The sequence below is a fragment of the Lichenostomus cassidix genome, chromosome Z (genome assembly GCF_008360975.1).
Source record: "Lichenostomus cassidix isolate B80296 chromosome Z, HeHo_3.0, whole genome shotgun sequence".
Classification (NCBI taxonomy): domain Eukaryota; kingdom Metazoa; phylum Chordata; class Aves; order Passeriformes; family Meliphagidae; genus Lichenostomus; species Lichenostomus cassidix.
Window position 1 is genome coordinate 62,388,882 of NC_139511.1, and position 18,628 is coordinate 62,407,509.

The 18,628-nt window shown below is 34.5% G+C and overlaps 1 protein-coding gene across 1 annotated transcript in view; it reads left to right on the forward strand.

Annotated features, from left to right (window-relative positions):
- RICTOR (RPTOR independent companion of MTOR complex 2) overlaps positions 1-18,628 on the forward strand; it is a 77,353-nt gene that overhangs the window by 33,898 nt on the left and 24,827 nt on the right. Inside the window, exons 7-22 of the mRNA XM_085042674.1 lie at positions 1,074-1,200; positions 2,064-2,233; positions 2,467-2,534; positions 3,646-3,713; positions 4,995-5,077; positions 5,750-5,837; positions 6,660-6,750; positions 6,890-6,956; positions 7,061-7,141; positions 8,460-8,560; positions 10,047-10,209; positions 10,610-10,711; positions 13,087-13,133; positions 15,917-16,052; positions 16,582-16,781; positions 17,772-17,898. Coding sequence (XP_084898800.1) covers positions 1,074-1,200; positions 2,064-2,233; positions 2,467-2,534; positions 3,646-3,713; positions 4,995-5,077; positions 5,750-5,837; positions 6,660-6,750; positions 6,890-6,956; positions 7,061-7,141; positions 8,460-8,560; positions 10,047-10,209; positions 10,610-10,711; positions 13,087-13,133; positions 15,917-16,052; positions 16,582-16,781; positions 17,772-17,898 — 1,719 coding nt within the window. The remainder of the gene's footprint in view (positions 1-1,073; positions 1,201-2,063; positions 2,234-2,466; positions 2,535-3,645; positions 3,714-4,994; positions 5,078-5,749; positions 5,838-6,659; positions 6,751-6,889; positions 6,957-7,060; positions 7,142-8,459; positions 8,561-10,046; positions 10,210-10,609; positions 10,712-13,086; positions 13,134-15,916; positions 16,053-16,581; positions 16,782-17,771; positions 17,899-18,628) is intronic.

Below are 18,628 nucleotides of genomic sequence, written 5' to 3' on the forward strand. Positions count from 1 at the left end.
TTCCTGTTTTGTTGGCATTAACATTATGTATAACAAGAAGCTTCTCAATAACATGTCTTCAAAGGTGAATTTGTTTAAACTTTTCTAATATGTTGGTTTTAATGGTTGATCCCCTCTCATTTTACCATCTCTGCAACAAAAAAGGTAGAAAACTGATCGTCTTTGCAAAATATCTTTAACACATCAAAGGGAGATGTAGAATGGAGATGGGACAAAACATTTTTTGGAAGAATTATGAAAATAAGCCTGGTTTTGTAGGAAACAAAAAAATATGATAAAACTGTGAGAAACTAGTCATAAATTTTTAGGTGTTTGATGGATATTGAGTATTTTTTAGTGTCTTATTTTTATTAGTGGGGTTAAAAAAAGGTGACACAGCTGAGTGGGCTATAAAACATTGCATCGTTCCCTTTTTAGGCAGTCAAACAAAAACCTGCTTCCTCCTTAGCAGTACATCTGTTTAGTGATATTCTTGTTCCGGAAGGATATGTGTATTTTATTTTCACAAATTGAAAAAATGTGAACAAGCAGCTCCCCAGCTTTTGTAATCAAAGCCTCACTTGGGGGATGCTGAAGAGTTTGTGGTATTGGTTGTTTATTCAGGCATGTCTTTCTTTACCTTTAATGCAAGCACAGGCTCTTGCTCTTTAATCTGGTGGAAATTCTGAGTGTCCCAAACTAAAAGCTGAGCCATTCCATAGTGCAGAACATCCTTAATAGTAGATGAGTTTGTAATCTACTCTGTGTCATTGGATAATGTACTTTGTCAATAGAGACATTCTTGGAAAAAAAATTACTGCAACAGTGAGAATCTCATCTTTTAAATTCTTTCTTAAGATAAAATATAAAAATAAAAAGCTGAAGCAGTAGGAGGATGGCAAAGTAAATTGACCAAGAAATTGAAAGTGACAAAATTTCAAGAGAAAAAGAAATAGTTGTGAAGATTCACCAGATGCAACCAAGTAATAGATGAGTGATCTAACTGTATATAGGAAACAGAATGCTGGTGAATATGTGACTGTATTTAGAAAAATACAGAGAAACCAGAGGGCTTTTTCTTTCTTTTTTGGCAGATGATCACTGTGAATGCTTCATTGTTCCCCAGTTCTATTACTAATTCTTTGATAGCAGTTGGAAATGATGGTCTTCAAGAAAGAGACAGAATGGTTCGAGCATGTATAGCCATTATCTGCGAACTAGGTAAGACAATTTTTCTCCATCAGTTTTTAGTTCTGATGTGGTTGTCATTAACAGTTTATTTGTTTAATAATGAATTGGAAGTTGAGTGTTCTTATTGTCAGTTTCATGGATTTTAGCATGTTATAAACCAAAATGACTTATAATGTCTTTATGTATCATACCTGAAGGTTTCAGGTTTTCCTCTTTCCTTTAAGACTTGAGTGGTTTTGATTTGCCTTAACATTTGTCTGCTGCAGTTGGTATTTCTTAAACTAATTGATATGAAGTAGAGAGAATTCCATACACAAGATGCAGACAGATTTAGAAGAGTTCAGAGAACTACAAAGCCTCTTTTAAAATTTTTTGTAGTGGATACTGTAGTTATCAGGGCAGATGTTTATACTAACTCCGTAAACTTTCATTTGGCTGCTGATTTTTAAAGTTCTCTCAAAATCAATCAGTGGAAAACAACTTCAGCAATTTGTTTTCAAGATTAAAACTTCTTTAAAACATTAAAGAAATAAACTAAACAAACAAAATGTTACTCTTATATTTTAATACAAAGATCCATGTTAGTCTGGTGAAGCATGAAAACTCCTTATGGGGAAATCAGGAAACTCCTATATAGAAACTTGGTTGGGGGGAATTTAGTTGGAAACTACTGTATACTGGAGACTGAGTGGATGAGTATTTTTGTGTATGATAAATGAACCCAAAATTTCAATTCATTGCTAGTGTCAGCCAGTTCCATTAAAAGATTTACATGTGCTTCTGCAGTGTTCAGGATGAATATGTGTATGTACTAAAGAGATGGCAAATTTGTCATGTGCCATGAAATGTTTTGTTTTATCACTGGCCAAAATTATTTACTTTCCTTTATCCAGCACTTCAGAATCCCGAGGTGGTGGCTCTTCGGGGTGGTTTAAGTACCATCTTGAAAAATGTCATTGATTGTCAGCTAAGCCGAATAAATGAGGCTCTGATAACTACAGTTTTGCACCTCATTAATCATCCAAAGACCCGACAGTATGTGCGAGCAGATGTAGAATTAGAGGTGAGTGCAGTTTTACTTTTGTGACAGAAATTAAACATTGTATTACTCATTAAAGTGTTTCATTTTGATCTCAGATTTCACCCTCTGTGTTAGGGTATAGTGTCTAAAAGATAATGTTTTAGGCTAAGAGCCTGAGATTTATAAAGCAGGAGTTTGGAGGGGGACTGAGGAAAGGGCAATGTGATTTAACTGTATTTTCATGTGAAAATAATGCATGTCTTTCTTTTGTTTAGCGAATTTTAGCTCCTTACACAGATTTTCACTACAGGCATAATCCAGACACAGCAGAAGGACAACTCAAGTAAGTGTTAGTGCTGTTACTTGTGCAATCAGTTATGTTCAAAGCATTGGAATTAAACTGTACTTCTTTCCAGATAGTAAATTTCTTAAAGTTGAATATAGTGGACCAGAATGCAGCTTCCTAAAATACTGTCAAGCATTTAAGATTTAAAAGGGCTTGTTTACCCTAGAGAGGAGAGGGTTGGGGAACTGAATAGCAGCCTTTTTAATACTTATGACAATGCTTTCAAGATTATGTAGCCAGGGCCCTTCACAGTGGTGTAAGGTGGGAGGACAAGAAGCAGCAGAGCAAATTGAAGCAAGAAAGATTTCAACGTGATATAAGTGGGGGGGGGAATGATTTTATGTGAGGCTGATCAAGAGTTAGAATAGGTTGTCCAGAGAGATTCTGCAGCCTTCGTTCTTGAGAGTTTCTAACACCCAACTGGATAAAGCATTGAGTGTTTTGCAGTTATTCCAAGCTGAATTACAGAAGCTTGTATACTTCCCAAAGCTCTGGACACTGTAAAAGACATGTGTAACACAAATTGCATTTGCTGAGTTCTTGCAGAGGGGTTGAACTAGATGACCATTAAAAAGGTGCATTCTAACCCAAACCATTCCATGATTCTATAATCTGGCCTAGTCTGATAATTTTGTAGGAATTTGGAGTAGAGAGGCATCTCCTGAGATGGCTCCAACTTGAATTATTCAGGATTTTTTAATTATCAAATGGGATTAGATGTGTAAGTCTGAGTAATTGAAGAAGGTCCAAGTCTTTACGTCTCTGCTGTAGATTTAGTGTCAGTGGCTGTACAGAGTGATTCATTTCACCCCTATAGGTATTTTCCTGTTCATGTTAGCCTCCTCCTGTGGAAACTCCCCTTTAAGAGGAAAAGTAACAATACTTAAAAATTCTAAACCTTTTGTGTGTGTATACATTGTGTAAATTCATATGGGCACATAGATCCATACATAAAATATTTCTATTACTCTGGATTTTGTTAATTACCTTTTACTTACTGTGGTAGTAAAAGTAAAATTCAGTTAATTACCTTTTACTTACTGTGGTAGTAACACCATTTGTTTTATGGTAATTGCCTACATTGTGACGTTTGTTGTTTTAATGGCAGAGAGGACAGAGAAGCACGATTCCTAGCTAGTAAAATGGGAATAGTGGCAGCATTTCGATCATGGGCAGGTAAGGCTTGTTTATTTGTTTGAAACTGGATGATTGTGTGATTTTACTTTCTAGTATAAATAACACAGAATCTGTCTCATTTGACATGTCTAATTTCTATCAATACCTTGCTACAATTCTACTTAATATGTTTTGATACTATAAAATTGGAGGATGCATGCATGGTTTTCTTAGACTACTGACAAGGCACAGCTTTTCCCCTCCCTGTGTAAAATTAAATTACATCTTGATTGTCATTCTTGAAATTTCATAGGTGAAAGGATGTTGAAAAACACATCATATCAGAAGAATTTGCCTCTGAGATGGTTCTGCACTGTAAATGAAATAATTTGTCTATGTTAAGAGATATTGGCAAATAGTTTCATTAGCACCTGCTTTCACCAACTGCCATAGCTGAAGAGAAATTGTGAATGGAAATAGTTTGCAGTTTTTCATGTAGAAGACATTTCTAATTAAAAAAGTAGTTTCTTTCATTTTATTATATTCATTCTCTGCAGTATTGCAGTATGTAAGATGAAGGTACTCCCTCAGGGACTGCTTTTTCTTTTAGTCAAGACACTGTCTTGCAAATTTAAATCAGTTAATATAAACATTTACTATAATTTTGAGTGGGATTTTTCCAGGTTATACTTAGGCTGTTTTGTGACAGTACTCGTGTTATTTTTTAAGTTCTGAAAATGTTCCTTAAGCTTAATTTTAATATCCAGGTGTCCTTCAAGTTTCTCATGTGTTCTCACATGCTTGGAGAGGAAGCATGTGAAAACTTTCAAACTTCCAGAAAACTGTTTCTGATAGGCGTGTTACTGCATCTTCCTATACTTGGGCACGTAGATCTAACAGCTGTTAGAATTCAGTGGATACTAAAAGGAAATGAATAATTTGTTAGGTTAAGGTGCAGCTTTTGCATAAAATTCCTCACAGTTCTGGTAAGATGATGCAAACCTCTCAGGCTTAAGAGTTACTCTTTATAGACAATTTTGTCTTTTTGTCATTTCTTTCATGCATATGTTGTTTTCACAGATGACTTTTAAGTACTGTTCACAGTAGGTAGGAGAAGAGTTCCAATATTTCTTAATGAGGATATAAAATTTTTTGATTAGGAAGTTTTGTTAAATATTATTGATTGGGAAGGGAATTAGATTATAATGGTGAAAATGTTTATGATTAGTCATTTTTTTCATGTGTGCTTGTTTTCAAACTGGAAATCTAATTTAACAATGTATCTATTGTCCTTTCTTTTGTTGATGAGGGAATATTATTATACATTTAAATCTTTTCTAGGTATTATCAGCCTGTGCAAACCTGGAAATTCTGGGATTCAGTCTCTTATTGGGGTACTCTGTATACCAAATATGGAAATACGGGTAGGTGGTAAATACTTAGTACTGATGTTGGAATAATATTCGATGTTTTAATTAAGTTATTCTTAACTTTTTAACCATTTAATTGTTAAAAGGTTAAGTTTAGAAAAAAGTTGTTAAGAAGTTGTTAGACTTCAGTTATGAGACAGCAATCCCTGAGTTTATTTATCCCTCAAGTTCAAGTCCGTAATTCTGTTACAAAATTCCAGTGAAACTGGGAAACACACCATGGATGTGTGACAAAATGGAGGAGAGAAAAGTGCATAAATTAATTTTTACTCTGTTCACAAATCAAAGCAAGCTTGCAGTAGCTGCAGTTACAAGTTTAAAGCATATTAATCAGAGTTGAGTTCCAGGTAAATAAAAACATTTCTTCACAAATTAAACTTACTAAATAGAAGTTGATAATGCCAGATGTAACTGTTGTAAAAATCTGCAATTCAAGTAGCCTCAACTTCTGTAGAGTTCATAGTGACAATAAAGGACAGTTCAAAAGTGAAAAAGCCCCATGCTTTCTTCTGTTCTCCAGTTTATTTGAATTTGTGAAAAAAACACTGCAACAAATGCACCAGTTTTAGCACTCTAGAAATCTCAAGTTCAGTATTAATAAAGAAAAAAAAGACAACTTTTTTGTAGATCTGTCAAATTCCTGTTGTTTTGTGTTTTCTTTGGTAGCGAGGTCTGCTTGAAGTTCTCTATGATATATTTCGCCTTCCACTTCCTGTTATTGCAGAAGAATTTATCGAGGCACTTCTCAGTGTAGGTAAGTATTTAAAGCAGTTCACATAAGAACTCTGTCTCTTAAGCGCCTATATATTGTAAATTGCCTTAGTATTAGCTGTTTTATCACTGAATTCATTGGGTTCTCTGAAGTCCTGTTTAAAATTTCTTTTCACCTGTTAAGTGTTGTAAGTTTGATGAAAGATCAGGAGTGGCGCATAGTTAGGCATTAACACAAAAGACTGTAAAGACATCACTACAAATTATACTTCTTTGAACTGTTAGAAGTGTTGAGAATTGTAGATATGTTAGTGCATACTATGGAAAAGTTGTTAGCTTTTTCTATGTATTGTAAGTTAGCTCTCCCCACTGCCCTTATATTTCTGCTTTTCTGAGGGTAAGTGCATGCTTTTTCATGTCTTTAAATTTAACCAAGTTAGTATTTTACCTTTAGAATTATTCCTTTGTAAACCCAAGAGTATTCTCTGCGTTTTTTTAATTTAGAAATAAATTACTCTTTGTTGCAACCTTGCTACTTCTATATATTGATGCACCTTGCGAAATTTTAGAAGCTAATGTTATTTTCTATTAAACACATTTAATGTGTTTATGAATTGGAAATGTCACCATTTTTGTTGACACTTAGATACGATCTTTGTCCTAGCTTTCAAGGTACCCTTGCTTTGTTCAGGAGTGTGGATTAGATGATATGTTGGAGATCTCCTCTGACAAAATTTTTTGTAATTTGAAACCACCTGCATTAATATTTGTGTGCAAGGATTATTATTTAACTACTGACAGCCATTAAAATACTACTGTGAAAGCCAATATTATAATTACCATTGTCTGTATTTTCTTGTTTTAGATCCAGGCAGGTTTCAAGACTGCTGGAGACTTTCTGATGGCTTTGTGGCTGCTGAGGCTAAAACTGTATTACCCCATCGAGCTAGGTCAAGGTGAGGATTTAATGAACTTAGTCTAAACTCCTTTTCTTGTTTTGTCCACACTGCTACAAAACAAAACATTTATTGTTTTCTTGCAGGAACAATAAGAAATGTACTTTCTAAACTGTTTCCGTACTTCTTTTCTCCATAGGCCTGATCTCATGGACAATTACTTGGCTTTAGTGCTTTCTGCTTTTATTACCAATGGACTTCTAGAGGTAACTAATGACTTCCAGTTTTAATAAATGCTTGCAACTTTTTTCCTGCAAGAGTTCAAGCAAGATGTTATACCTGAAATGTTGTAATCTTTTACTTTTCGAAGGGTCTGGTTGAAGTTATCACAAGTAGCGACGACCACGTGTCTGTCAGAGCAACTATCCTTTTGGGAGAACTTTTGCACATGGTAAATACCACTTTTTATAACTACTTTTAAATAGGTATTTGCTATTATAGCATTGAATTTCTGTTCCAAGCTTGAAACACGTAATTTTCATCTGAATAGTGGATTAATTTAACATTACATCTACTGTCACCTCATATATTAACACCAGTATTAATAGATAGGAAGACTGTTTGGAAAGTACTGAAACTGCTAAGGGTTGTGCATCGAGTATATATATGTGCAGCTCTGACTCTCACCAGGACGCTTGCCATAGTAGCTATTGTACTTTTTAGCTGGAATTATGCAAACCCATCATTAATTGTGTTTAGGAAAAGGACCATTGCTAATTTTGCTTTTCTTAGAATGATGGTCAGTAATCCTCTGACAGTTTGTTTAGCTTTCTTCCTCACAGGATAGGCAGATGAAAATTTGTTCATATTCAGCTTGATGTAGGTACTTGACGTTACTAATTCAGGCAACTCCGTCTTGGTGGAGTGCTCCTGCTGCAGGGAAACTTTAGCTTCATTCCACTTCTGTTGACCTAAGATAGTTCTCACAGTAGCGCTTCTCTCTTGAACTAATCTCGTACTAAGATGATGATACTTTTTCGTAAACACCCCAATGCTACTGTCCAGCATTTGTTTTCAGTAATATTATATGCTGTTTTTCTGGTTTTCTGAATACTTTTGAATGAGAGGGACTGTTAACTCACATTGGAATATGCTATAAAGCATAGGTAGTTTTTGATTTTCTGAAGAGATAATCTGTTAATCAGATATGACTACTGTTTATCAAAAACTGAAAAAAAATAGTTGTATTTTTTAGTTTTTGGAAATTTAAGTAATTTCTTTGTTCTTCTTGTTCTTTAGTTTCCAAAAACATTTGCAGAACTCCCTGTGTTTTTAAAAGCAGTTAAATGTTTAGTAACTTAGAAAGTTGTGTTAATTAATCAGGGCCTTTTTGTGCAGTAATGTTTTAGTAGAAATCATCAGCTTTGATTGGATTTCTGATTTTAGGCTTTTTAGTACTTTTGTGCATATAAGCACATCTGATGCTTCGCAAGTTTTTGCATGTTGTCACCTAAACGCCAATGCAAACAATATGAATTTGAAATCTGAATTGCCTTAAATTGCATTCAAATGTATTTCAAGCTGATTAGTTAGATCACAAATTCAAAATGATGTGTGTAATTATGCTATGACATAAAGCAAAAGGTAATTTGTCATTCATTTGTGAAAGTCTTATGAAATGTGGTAGATTCTTTAAATGTTGATCCTAAAAACACGGCTGAGCTTGTTTTAAGTCGTTCTAACTGGTCTTTTCTTGTTTTTTTTTGTAGGCAAACACAATTCTTCCTCATTCTCACAGCCATCACTTGCACTGCTTACCAACACTGATGAATATGGCAGCATCCTTTGACATAATGAAAGAAAAAAGACTGTAAGATTTCTACATTACATTTAAAAGCATAAAGCTCTGTCACCAAATGCACCAAATTCTGGGTGCTTTACACACTTTAAACGTCGTAATGGACAAAGTCAAATAACTTGATAGATTCACATGTCTTTAATATGTATTTCTTCACTCTGTGCTCTTAGTTGCTTTTCTTTGTAGAAGACAAATTGCATGTGTTGGGTTTTTTTTCCAAAGGAAATGTAATTTTTAATTACTCTTGCCATTTCTGATCTGTCTTGTCAGATCAGTATTCTGATAAGTGTATCTTAATGTCTGGGTTTGTCTTTCATTGTGTTATCAGTACAGCGTTTTTCCAAACTGCTGCTGTGAGGTAATAAACGCTACTTGTAGAGTGCTTTCTAAAAGTGTAGTGCTGTTCTGCTTTTCAGTTTTGGAGGTTTCATGTATGTCAGTAGGAGATTTTGATATGAAATGGCACAGCTAGTTTTCAAAAAAGGCATAACTGAAATTTCAGGGGAGGATATTTCACATGGCCAAAGTGGTGGGATGAGAGGGAAGATGAAGAGCAGAAAGGAGATGCTTGTGGATTACATGCAGTTGTTTTGCTTTTTGGCATTTCTGGACATACTTGATAGAGTAGTAAGAACTCCCATTTCTGTTGAAAGAAAGTGATTTTATAGAAGTAATATTTTTTTATTTGGGGATCTTGGCATTGGTCAATACTGCACTGTTTTATAGTCTGAGGAACTGTAATTTGTGTTACAGATTAAATTTAAATAATTTAGATAAGTGGCTAAATCAAAAGGTATTTGTTTGAAAATAAAAGCACGCTCCTACACTATGAGAATTTTTGTTTATGGGGAGAAAGACTTAATTCCTCATTTTTAGACTTCCTTATTTTTATATGCTCAGCAGGTGGGGATTTTTGTCTGCTACCACTGTTTTATAATGAACTGGTTTTGCCCTTGTCAGCTGTCATTTATGTTACTCCCTATCTTTTCCCAGAAACCTTACATGCTGGTGCTGGACTGTTTACATATAAGAGTAGAAAGTGCACTTTTGGTACTCCTGCCACCCTCGGAGGAAGGCAGGGGGAATGAGAATGTATGAGAGACACTTTGTTACTCTACGGTGAAGCTAGCACCCTCAACTAATCAGCTTTACTGCAGGATGATGATCTACTTTACCATCTCACAATGCGAATCGACTTTAAACTTTACAATACCTTCTCTAAACTGTGACTGACACCACTATTTGCAGAGTAGAAAAAAAAGTCGTCAGTAAGGATAATACATCAATGCTAGAAACTCTAAAAGATAATTTTCTCCTCAATTTTGATATGAGACTGTCTTGTGGACGTATGAAAATGTGTCTCAAGAAAATAATTTTCTTTTTATTTCCTTCAGAATTGTTGCTCAGATCTTTCTTGAGCTGTTTACTCAGGAGATAGCAGTCTTCTTTAGTCCCATAACTGTTGCCAAATACTAATTATATTTATTTTTTCTGTTAGGCGAGCGAGTGCAGCACTCAACTGCTTAAAACGTTTTCATGAGATGAAGAAAAGAGGCCCTAAACCTTACAGCCTCCATTTAGATCATATTATTCAGAAAGCAATCTCAACACACCAAAAAAGGGATCAGTACCGTGTGCAGAAAGACATCTTTATTTTAAAGGTATTACCATTATTCATTTTTTAAACCTGAAGTTGATATTGTATTTTGTAGACTTGGATCCTACCTCTCAAGTTTAACTCACATAATTCAGAGTAATTTCTATGATTCTTTGTGGTATTTTTTAATCTCATTTGTCTTGCAGGTACCTGTGGATAGTAAATTGCATTTCTAGAAATTGAGGAATGAAATTCCAATACTTTTTAATGCTTTCTGCAACGAGTTGTGATCTTACTTTTAGATTCTTAATGCTGTACGACAACCATACAATTTACCTTCAAATGCACATTACTGTGAAACACAGCCCTTTTAATTGTTACATGAATGATAAGTATATCATGTGGCAAGACTAAACAAGATGATGCAGGGAAAGCTACTGTAATTTTTCATGTCTGTATTCCAGGATACAGAAGAAGCACTCATCATGAATCTTCGGGACAGCCAAGTTCTCAATCACAAAGAGAACCTTGACTGGAACTGGAATCTAATAGGGACCATACTGAAGGTGAGCTTACAACGGCCATAATAATATGTTGAAGAAATTGTTTGGGAAAAAGTCTGTTTCATGTGTGAGCTTTGACTTTCTAATATTAATTCCACGGTACATCTAATAATTTGTTTTATTTCAAGAAATTAGATTCTCCTGGGTTTAGTCAGTGCTGATGTAGTCTCTTTGTATACAACTCTTAAACTATACTCAAAATGTGCTACAGTTAAATTCACAATTTTCCTAAGAAGCATGTATTAAATGTTATATGTCTCTATTTGTATAGAAATCAGCTTCACAGAATTAGGTATATTGTCTTTAAAACTGCTAGTACTTTAGGCTGCAGAGGGATACTGCTATGTTCAGATTCATAGCAGATTTTTTTAAGGCAATGTGAGCTGAAGATTAAAGTAAGAGATAGGTTCTGGATTGAACTTCAGAAGCTTAGACTGAGCCACATATGAAAATTTCATTGAATGTTTTGAACTAATGCAAATACTTCTGTAGCATTGGTTTAATTACATAATTAATTTATTTTTACAACATGAAGGAAATACCTAATGGGGTGAGAGGCATTGTTTTAAATATATTTAAATATATTTAATATATTTAATGCACAGATTTTAAGATACAGCCTCTTTTTGTAAGCAGAAAATTTACTTTGTTTGACTAAGAAAGCTTTCTGAGTGAGTAGTTAGTATAGTCTTCAAACCAAAATAGCTCCGAAATGTTGTTTGGTGCATCAAAGCCATCCTTCGGTTGAGTAGCATTCTCTTACTGTCTTCTTTGCTGTGTTGTTACAAAGATGGTGAAAGTACAAGAAAAGGATTAATGGTGACAATCATAATCAACACTATGTTGTTTTTTCGGAAAAAAAAAAAAAAAAGAAAGAAACTAAATATTTCTGTGCCTTTTTTTCAGGGACCGATAAAGTTGAAAGAGCAAGAATCTGTCTGGTATAAAGACCTGAATATGTATATGACAGTAGCTTTGCTCCACCAGATTTCACTGTTGACAGACTTTTTACTGCAATTATAAGATTTACTGTGTTACTAGATATCTGTTAGTAGTCATGGATACTTTTTCCTTTGATTCAGTATCAAAGATATTAACAGAAAACTGTTTTTCAGAATCTCACTGTTAATTAGTGTGTGTAGTATTTTGACAGTGTTGTTGACCACTAATGTGTTTTGGGTTTTATTAAACTGAAATTTATGTCAGCCAGTTTCTCTGCCATCTCAGACCTGCTCAGCAATGTATTTTCTAGTGTCTTGTCAAAGAGTTGCTAATGTCTGAAAACTGGGGACTTCTTTCCAAATGAGAAGTGTGTGTGTGTCTTCTGGCTTAGTTCTAACCATTTCTGTTCCTGTTAAACTGTGTAACACCAGCATAAACTGAGATGTTACCAGAGTGGTCCATCTCTAGTCCTCTAATAATCAGGATCCAGATTCCAGTGTCTGAAATTTGTTAACTCATGTGGCTACTCACCTCCCCCTTGTCTGTTGCAGCCTTGTATCTGTGGAACATCAACTCTAACCACCTTCATTTTGTGTATCTCAGGTGGTCCTTTACTGCCTTTTTCACTTGCTCAGCTTGCTGTCTAAGCTGCTAAAAGAGCAGCAAAAGTGTCAGTCTCTCTCGGGCACTGTTACTGGTATAGTCAGTTTTACTAATCATTAACTAGTGTATTCTGTGTCTTAATACTGGAATACCAATTGGAAATGTGGATCTCTATCACACAGATAGGAAGGAAGAATGTTTGATGCACTTTTTTCCATTACTGACAAGAAGACACTTACTAGCAGCACAAAGAAATCTGAAACCATGGAGACAACAGATGGCTGTAAAAACAGGGGAAAATATGAGAAGAAAGAATAGGCCCTGAAGAGAGTATTATTTTTCATTTGGTCCTTCCTAGTACATCTAACAAAGTATCAACAGGAGAGTTTAAATACCATTTTAATAAGCAGTATTTAAGTGATCTGTAACAGAATGATTATTTTTAAATCTGATCAAGATTCAAAACAGCAACCAAAAATTATTTCCCTGTTATGTATATAAATTTTTTGTTATTTGCAGAAAAGAAACTAAACAAAATTGTTTCTTTTTCATCAGCTTTTTCATCAGTTTTTTGTTTTCATTAGAATTGTGACCTTGTATATGTAGCATGTGACCAATGTTCCCTGTCCTTCTCTAGAAAAAAAATTAAACAGTTCTTGAAGCAGGAAGTGTGGGCTTTTCAATAAAATAAGGACTTTTTAAAGATATAACATTAGGGGCAAGAAAACTCTCTAATTATGTAAATACAAGTGATAGAAATAAGTGAATTTGACTGACTAATCAAGGGCTGATGTACAAGGTTCATATAATGCTATATTTGCTGTTTTTTCTAGTGGCCAAATATAAATCTAAGGAACTACAAAGATGAACAGTTGCACAGGTATGTAAAAATTATGTAGACTTTCTTTGAAGAAAGAAATTTGGAAAAACTGGTTTTTACTATTGCAATAAAATATTCCGTGAGTGTATCACATTTCTAAAACTTAATCTATAGATAAGCAGTTAAAGTACAAATTTGGATAATTTGGTTGTGATATTTGCTTTAAATAAACAGGTGTTTATCCTTCTTTTATATGCACAGATTCTATACATATATAGTCCCTTATGAATCATACCACTTTGCAAATGGTCAATTTCATTTTAAACCTTAGAAGTGATACTACTTGATATTTCAAACAGTAGTGTTTTATGTCAGAGCTTGACAAATTTTGACAGAGTTAAGTCTACAGTTGTACAGTCTTATACCTATAGCTTTCATCAAAAGCCATGAGGAAGTTATTTCTAGTTGCTGTTAACGGCATGAGAAGCTTATGTAATTTGGAAAAACAAACAAAAAACCCCCAGTACATCTCTGGTTCCTTTCATGTCTGTTGGCATTATGACCTTTGTGCCTGTGTGGTCATAGTGTTACTATTAGTTCATGGATGTTCCTTTTAACACATCTCAGAAACAGATTAAATTATTTTGAAGAATAGGTCTGTATTTGTGGGCATGAAAAACTACTTCTGTATGAACTGGGGAGAACACGAAAGATGGAATATATGCTGAAATGGTCATGTGGCTCTGTTTTAAATTTTTACCAAGTAGTTAGGGTACTTTTACGAAGTATTCACAGCATAAGCAGTAGTCCCATTGTTATAATAGCCATAATTTGATTTTGTGCTTGTATTTTTTCTGGGTTTTCCTGAAACACTAATTGCCAAATGTACTTTAGGGTAAAGGATTATTTTCCACATCTGGTGGCTTATAACATTGCTTCTCTAAAGCAGTGTCTGCAGTCCTGACTGTGACACCAACACATACCTGTGGGACAGTGTTCTTGTTCCATGATTTTGTGCTGCACTCAAGCATTATTCAGCCTAAATAATTTAATTCCAAATAAATTGGGAAAATCTATAATTGACTTGGTATAAAGCTTCTATAGTTCATTGATCCTTTCTACAGAATTAGGATCTTAATGACTAAAATGCTGTTATTCCTGTTTAATTATAACTAATTAAACCTCATATCTCTCTAGTTTCACTGCTGATAAAAGATTTTCAGCCCCTTTGTTTTTCAAGTGTAAATGATATTTATTTGTCCTTCTATAAGTTGATTTTTTTTTTACTGTTAGTGTTGTGATGATTGTAGAGCTGTTAAAGTGAAATTACAGATATTTTTATATAGATTCCTTCATTTTGTAGAAATACAGTTAATGTGTGTGTACACACAGGATCATGGAATCTTGAAAAATACCTCAAAAATCATTGAGACCAACTGTTCACTGCTAAAGCATATCTTCAAGTGCCATGTCTGTGTGTCCTTTAAATCCCTCCAGGGATGGTGACTCCAACACTTCCCCAGGCAGTTCAAATGCCTGACCAGTCTTTCAGTCCAGAAATTTTTCCTAATATCCAATCTAAACTTCCTTTGAGGCAGCTTGAGGCCTTTTCCTCTCATTCTGCCACTTTGTCACATGGAAGAGGAGACTACCCCCACCTGGCTACAACCTCCTGTCAGGGAGCTGTAAAGAGCAATAAGGTCTTCACTGAGCCTCCTTTTTTCCAGGCTGAACATTCCCAGCTCCCTCAGCTGCTCCTCATCAGACATGTGGTCCAGACCCTTCTCCAGTTATATTGATCTTCTCTGGACATAGTCAGGCACCTCAATGTCCTTCCTGTAGTGAGGGACCCTAGAGGCCCAAAACTGAATGCATGCACATTGATAAACACACATACACAATTAAATATACACGTAGATGCATACATGTATAAATTTGTATGTGTATATATTTATTGCTAGTAACCCAGAATAAAATACATTTTATTTGGCAAAACTTAATTAAGCGTCAGGTTTTCTTTTATAATTTGTACTGCGTCTGGAGTTAGGGATAGTGGTTTCCTCTGACTTTTTCAAATATGAGTGCAGTTCTGTAATTAAGTTTTATTAATGCCTGACATACCTACCTTCTGAGGGAACATTCTGTGTTATTTAAAAGCACAAATGTGTGTTTATTTTTTGATGAAGAATTTGTGAGGGGAGAATCTTTGCTGTAGACTTACTCCTGTGGTGCAAAACTCAAGCCATGTTGCTCACTGTGATTTAAAAAAGTCTGAGAGTGTGTATGCAATCACTGTAAAAAGTCTTGAGAGTGTGTTATGCTTCAGAAATAGTTAAGTGAGGTGATTGAAAATACTGTTGCTGAATAAATAAGACTTTTTCCTGCTAGAACACAAAAATGTGTTTTTCACAGAAGCAGTGACTATTATAGCTGAAGAAAACTCAAGTCACAAGGTTCTTTTTTAAGCTCTTTGTTAGTCTAGACAATACAATCTTTGAAACTTGCCACGGGATAAATCACAGCAGAATAAATTATGAGAATGAGAAGGAAGCTATGGCTTCTGAGAGCATAGAGATTTTAAGTTCCTTTACTTATATTAAGCCATGGTATAGAAAGCACTTTATAACATGGTACAGCAGCATCTCTGAAATTGTGTCTGGATAGACTCACTGCTGTTACCTGCTGCTACTCTTTTAAATTTTATCAAACTTACTGCCAGTTTTAAAAACTTACTGCCAAGAAACAATTCAAATATTACCTATTTTTTCTATTAGTATAATTTTGTATTTTAAGACTGTCCTTGACATACTGAGAAATTTCAAATTCTATTTTACTTTCTATAGGTTTGTAAGGAGATTGCTGTATTTTTACAAGCCTAGCAGTAAGCTCTATGCTAACCTGGATCTGGACTATGCCAAGGCGAAGCAGCTCACTGTTGTGGGTTGTCAGTTTACTGAATTTCTTCTTGAATCAGAGGAGGTAAGAAATTTTCAGCAAAACTGGAAGTAGAATGAGTAGTCTTGTTGAATGCCACTTGGGGGAAAAGCCTTAATTTTTGGTAAAGACTTCTGAGATTTTAGGTATTAAATCTAATGTGAAATATTGAGGAAAATCACTGTGTTTATGTACAAGTTTTATTAAATACAGCTTTGTTAAATGCGACCTATATGTTGGAGGGATTTTTTTATTATTTGTGCTGTGTATAACCTTCCTTTTGTAACTCCTTTCTTGTTTTGTGCTGAAGACTTTTATGTCTCAGGTCAGAGGAAAATGTCATTGAATAATACTTCTCCCTTTTCCTGGAAAGAAAGAATTAGCCCTAAGATGTCTCCATGCTTAGGTTCTTTTATTTGCCTTGAAACGTGTTTACTCTGAACTGTTTCCAGCCTGCATTTGTTTTCTGTCTGTGTTTTGTTTGTGAATTCTAAGAAATTAAAAGTAATGAGTTGCAGTAAAGAAGAGGGACATTTCTATTACTAACCAAAGCTATTCCTCCTTATTTTGTTAGGATGGACAAGGTTACCTGGAGGAATTGGTTAAAGATATTGTACTTTGGCTCAACTCTTCATCAGGCATGAAACCTGAACGTAGTCTTCAAAATAATGGGTTACTAAATACCCTTAGCCAGCACTACTTTCTGTTTTTTGGTACTTTATCGTGTCACCCTCATGGAGTGAAAATGCTTGAAAAATGTAATGTGTTTCAGTGGTGAGTGATTTTATTTGGTTTGAATTGTACTTGCAGTGTAATAGTTATGAAAATTTTTAACTGTGCATGAGGGCCTCCATTTGAAAAGCTGAAAACTTTAGGTTATTTTGGTGTAGTTAAAGGTAAAGGTCTCCATTTTTCTCCTAAGAAAAAGACTTTCAGTCTGTCATTACTAAACAGATAGAAGTGCTTTTGACGTAAACAGCTTACTTTCTCCTGTCCACACCTGTGGGACAGAGATCAGTATCAGGTAGTATTATAGTGTACTGAAAGATGTGGTATGGCGAAATAGAAAAACAAACAAAACCCAAAACACACAAACCATGAAAAAATGGCAGGTACCATACTATTTGTGAAATATTAATATATGTTGCACTTATAACTTCAGTCCAGTATATTTGAGTGAAGTTCTGAAGTCCAGAAAATTTGTTCAGGTACAAATTAATTCACCTTCCTTTGGGAATAAATTGGCTGGTGACTAGTACTAGCTTATTAACATATAGTAAACTTTAGGCAAAAATGCAAGTGTTTTAATGTATTCCTAATTTTTTATTCTTGATTTTGTTGATTATTAGAAAGCAAGCTTTTTACTGACTTCAGAAAACTTGATCTACAATAAAATTAGACGGTTTATAGGACTGTTGTTATGGCAGACTTTACACACAGTTTTGCAATGAAGAATTGTTCACAAAGCTTCATGGGCATTACTTTTTATACTTATAATCACTAATTATGCTGGCAAAATTTTTACAGAGCAGTTACAAAAGGTGTTGCTGTGGGGTTTTGTCCTTGCAGTTCAGTGCATTATTTCATCCCTATTTTACAGTTACAACAATTTTAATTACTCCATTTCATAAGAGAACGTACTTTGTATTCTGAATTTATAGTAATAAAAATATAATTAGAAATACTTACGTTTAAATTATTGATGGTTTGAGTGTGTTTAAATACTAATTATATTTTCTTCTTCCTCCCCTTCCGTGCCTCCAGTCTTCTTAATCTTTGTTCTTTGAAGAACCAAGATCACTTGTTAAAATTGACTGTTTCTAGTCTGGATTACAGCAGAGATGGCTTGGCAAGAGTCATCCTTTCTAAAATCCTGACAGCAGCTACTGATGTAAGTTCAGTTCAACTTATTATGTTCCTTTGTTATTTCCCACTATACATTTATTTTGTTATTCAAGGGGTATGCCTTTATTTTTAAGCTATCATATATGGAAAAAGATTATTATTTTTGTATTCAGAGACATTAAACTCCTACATGCATAGCTTTTGAATTTGTTGTGAACTTCATACCCTATAACGTATTTGTGCTTGAGAAATTAAGTCCTTCAAATAGAGCTTTCTCTCATGTATGATGGGGGCTAAAGTCTTATGTATAAACTAAGTGTAATGTGATTGTTTAGATCAGTGTCATCTTAAATCAATTGTGAAGGCATTGTTATCATGAACAGAAATCTGTATTTCTAACAGTGTGATGCAGGTTTACTTTCGGGTGGTAGATATTGCTTCGATGATTGAGATTACTCAGTGTGTTGGAACTGAGTAGATGCTGTACCTACTGGAATGAAGTGTTGGTTCAGAAACAGGCATTGGAATTGGTTCTTCTGAATCAAAGAAGATGAGTGGGGATAAAATACAGACTTACATGACCTTGGGAGAGGAAACTCTTGAACCTTTAAGATAACATTACTAGACAAGCAAGCACGTGTCTGGGAAATAGATGACAATAAGTTGAAGTACAACAAGAAAAGAATTCATTACTTCAAATGAAGTTGTTTCTGTCATCTGAACAGACAGAATGTGTTCTAGAGTGGATATAAGAGAGAAAAAAGTAGGTACTAGCT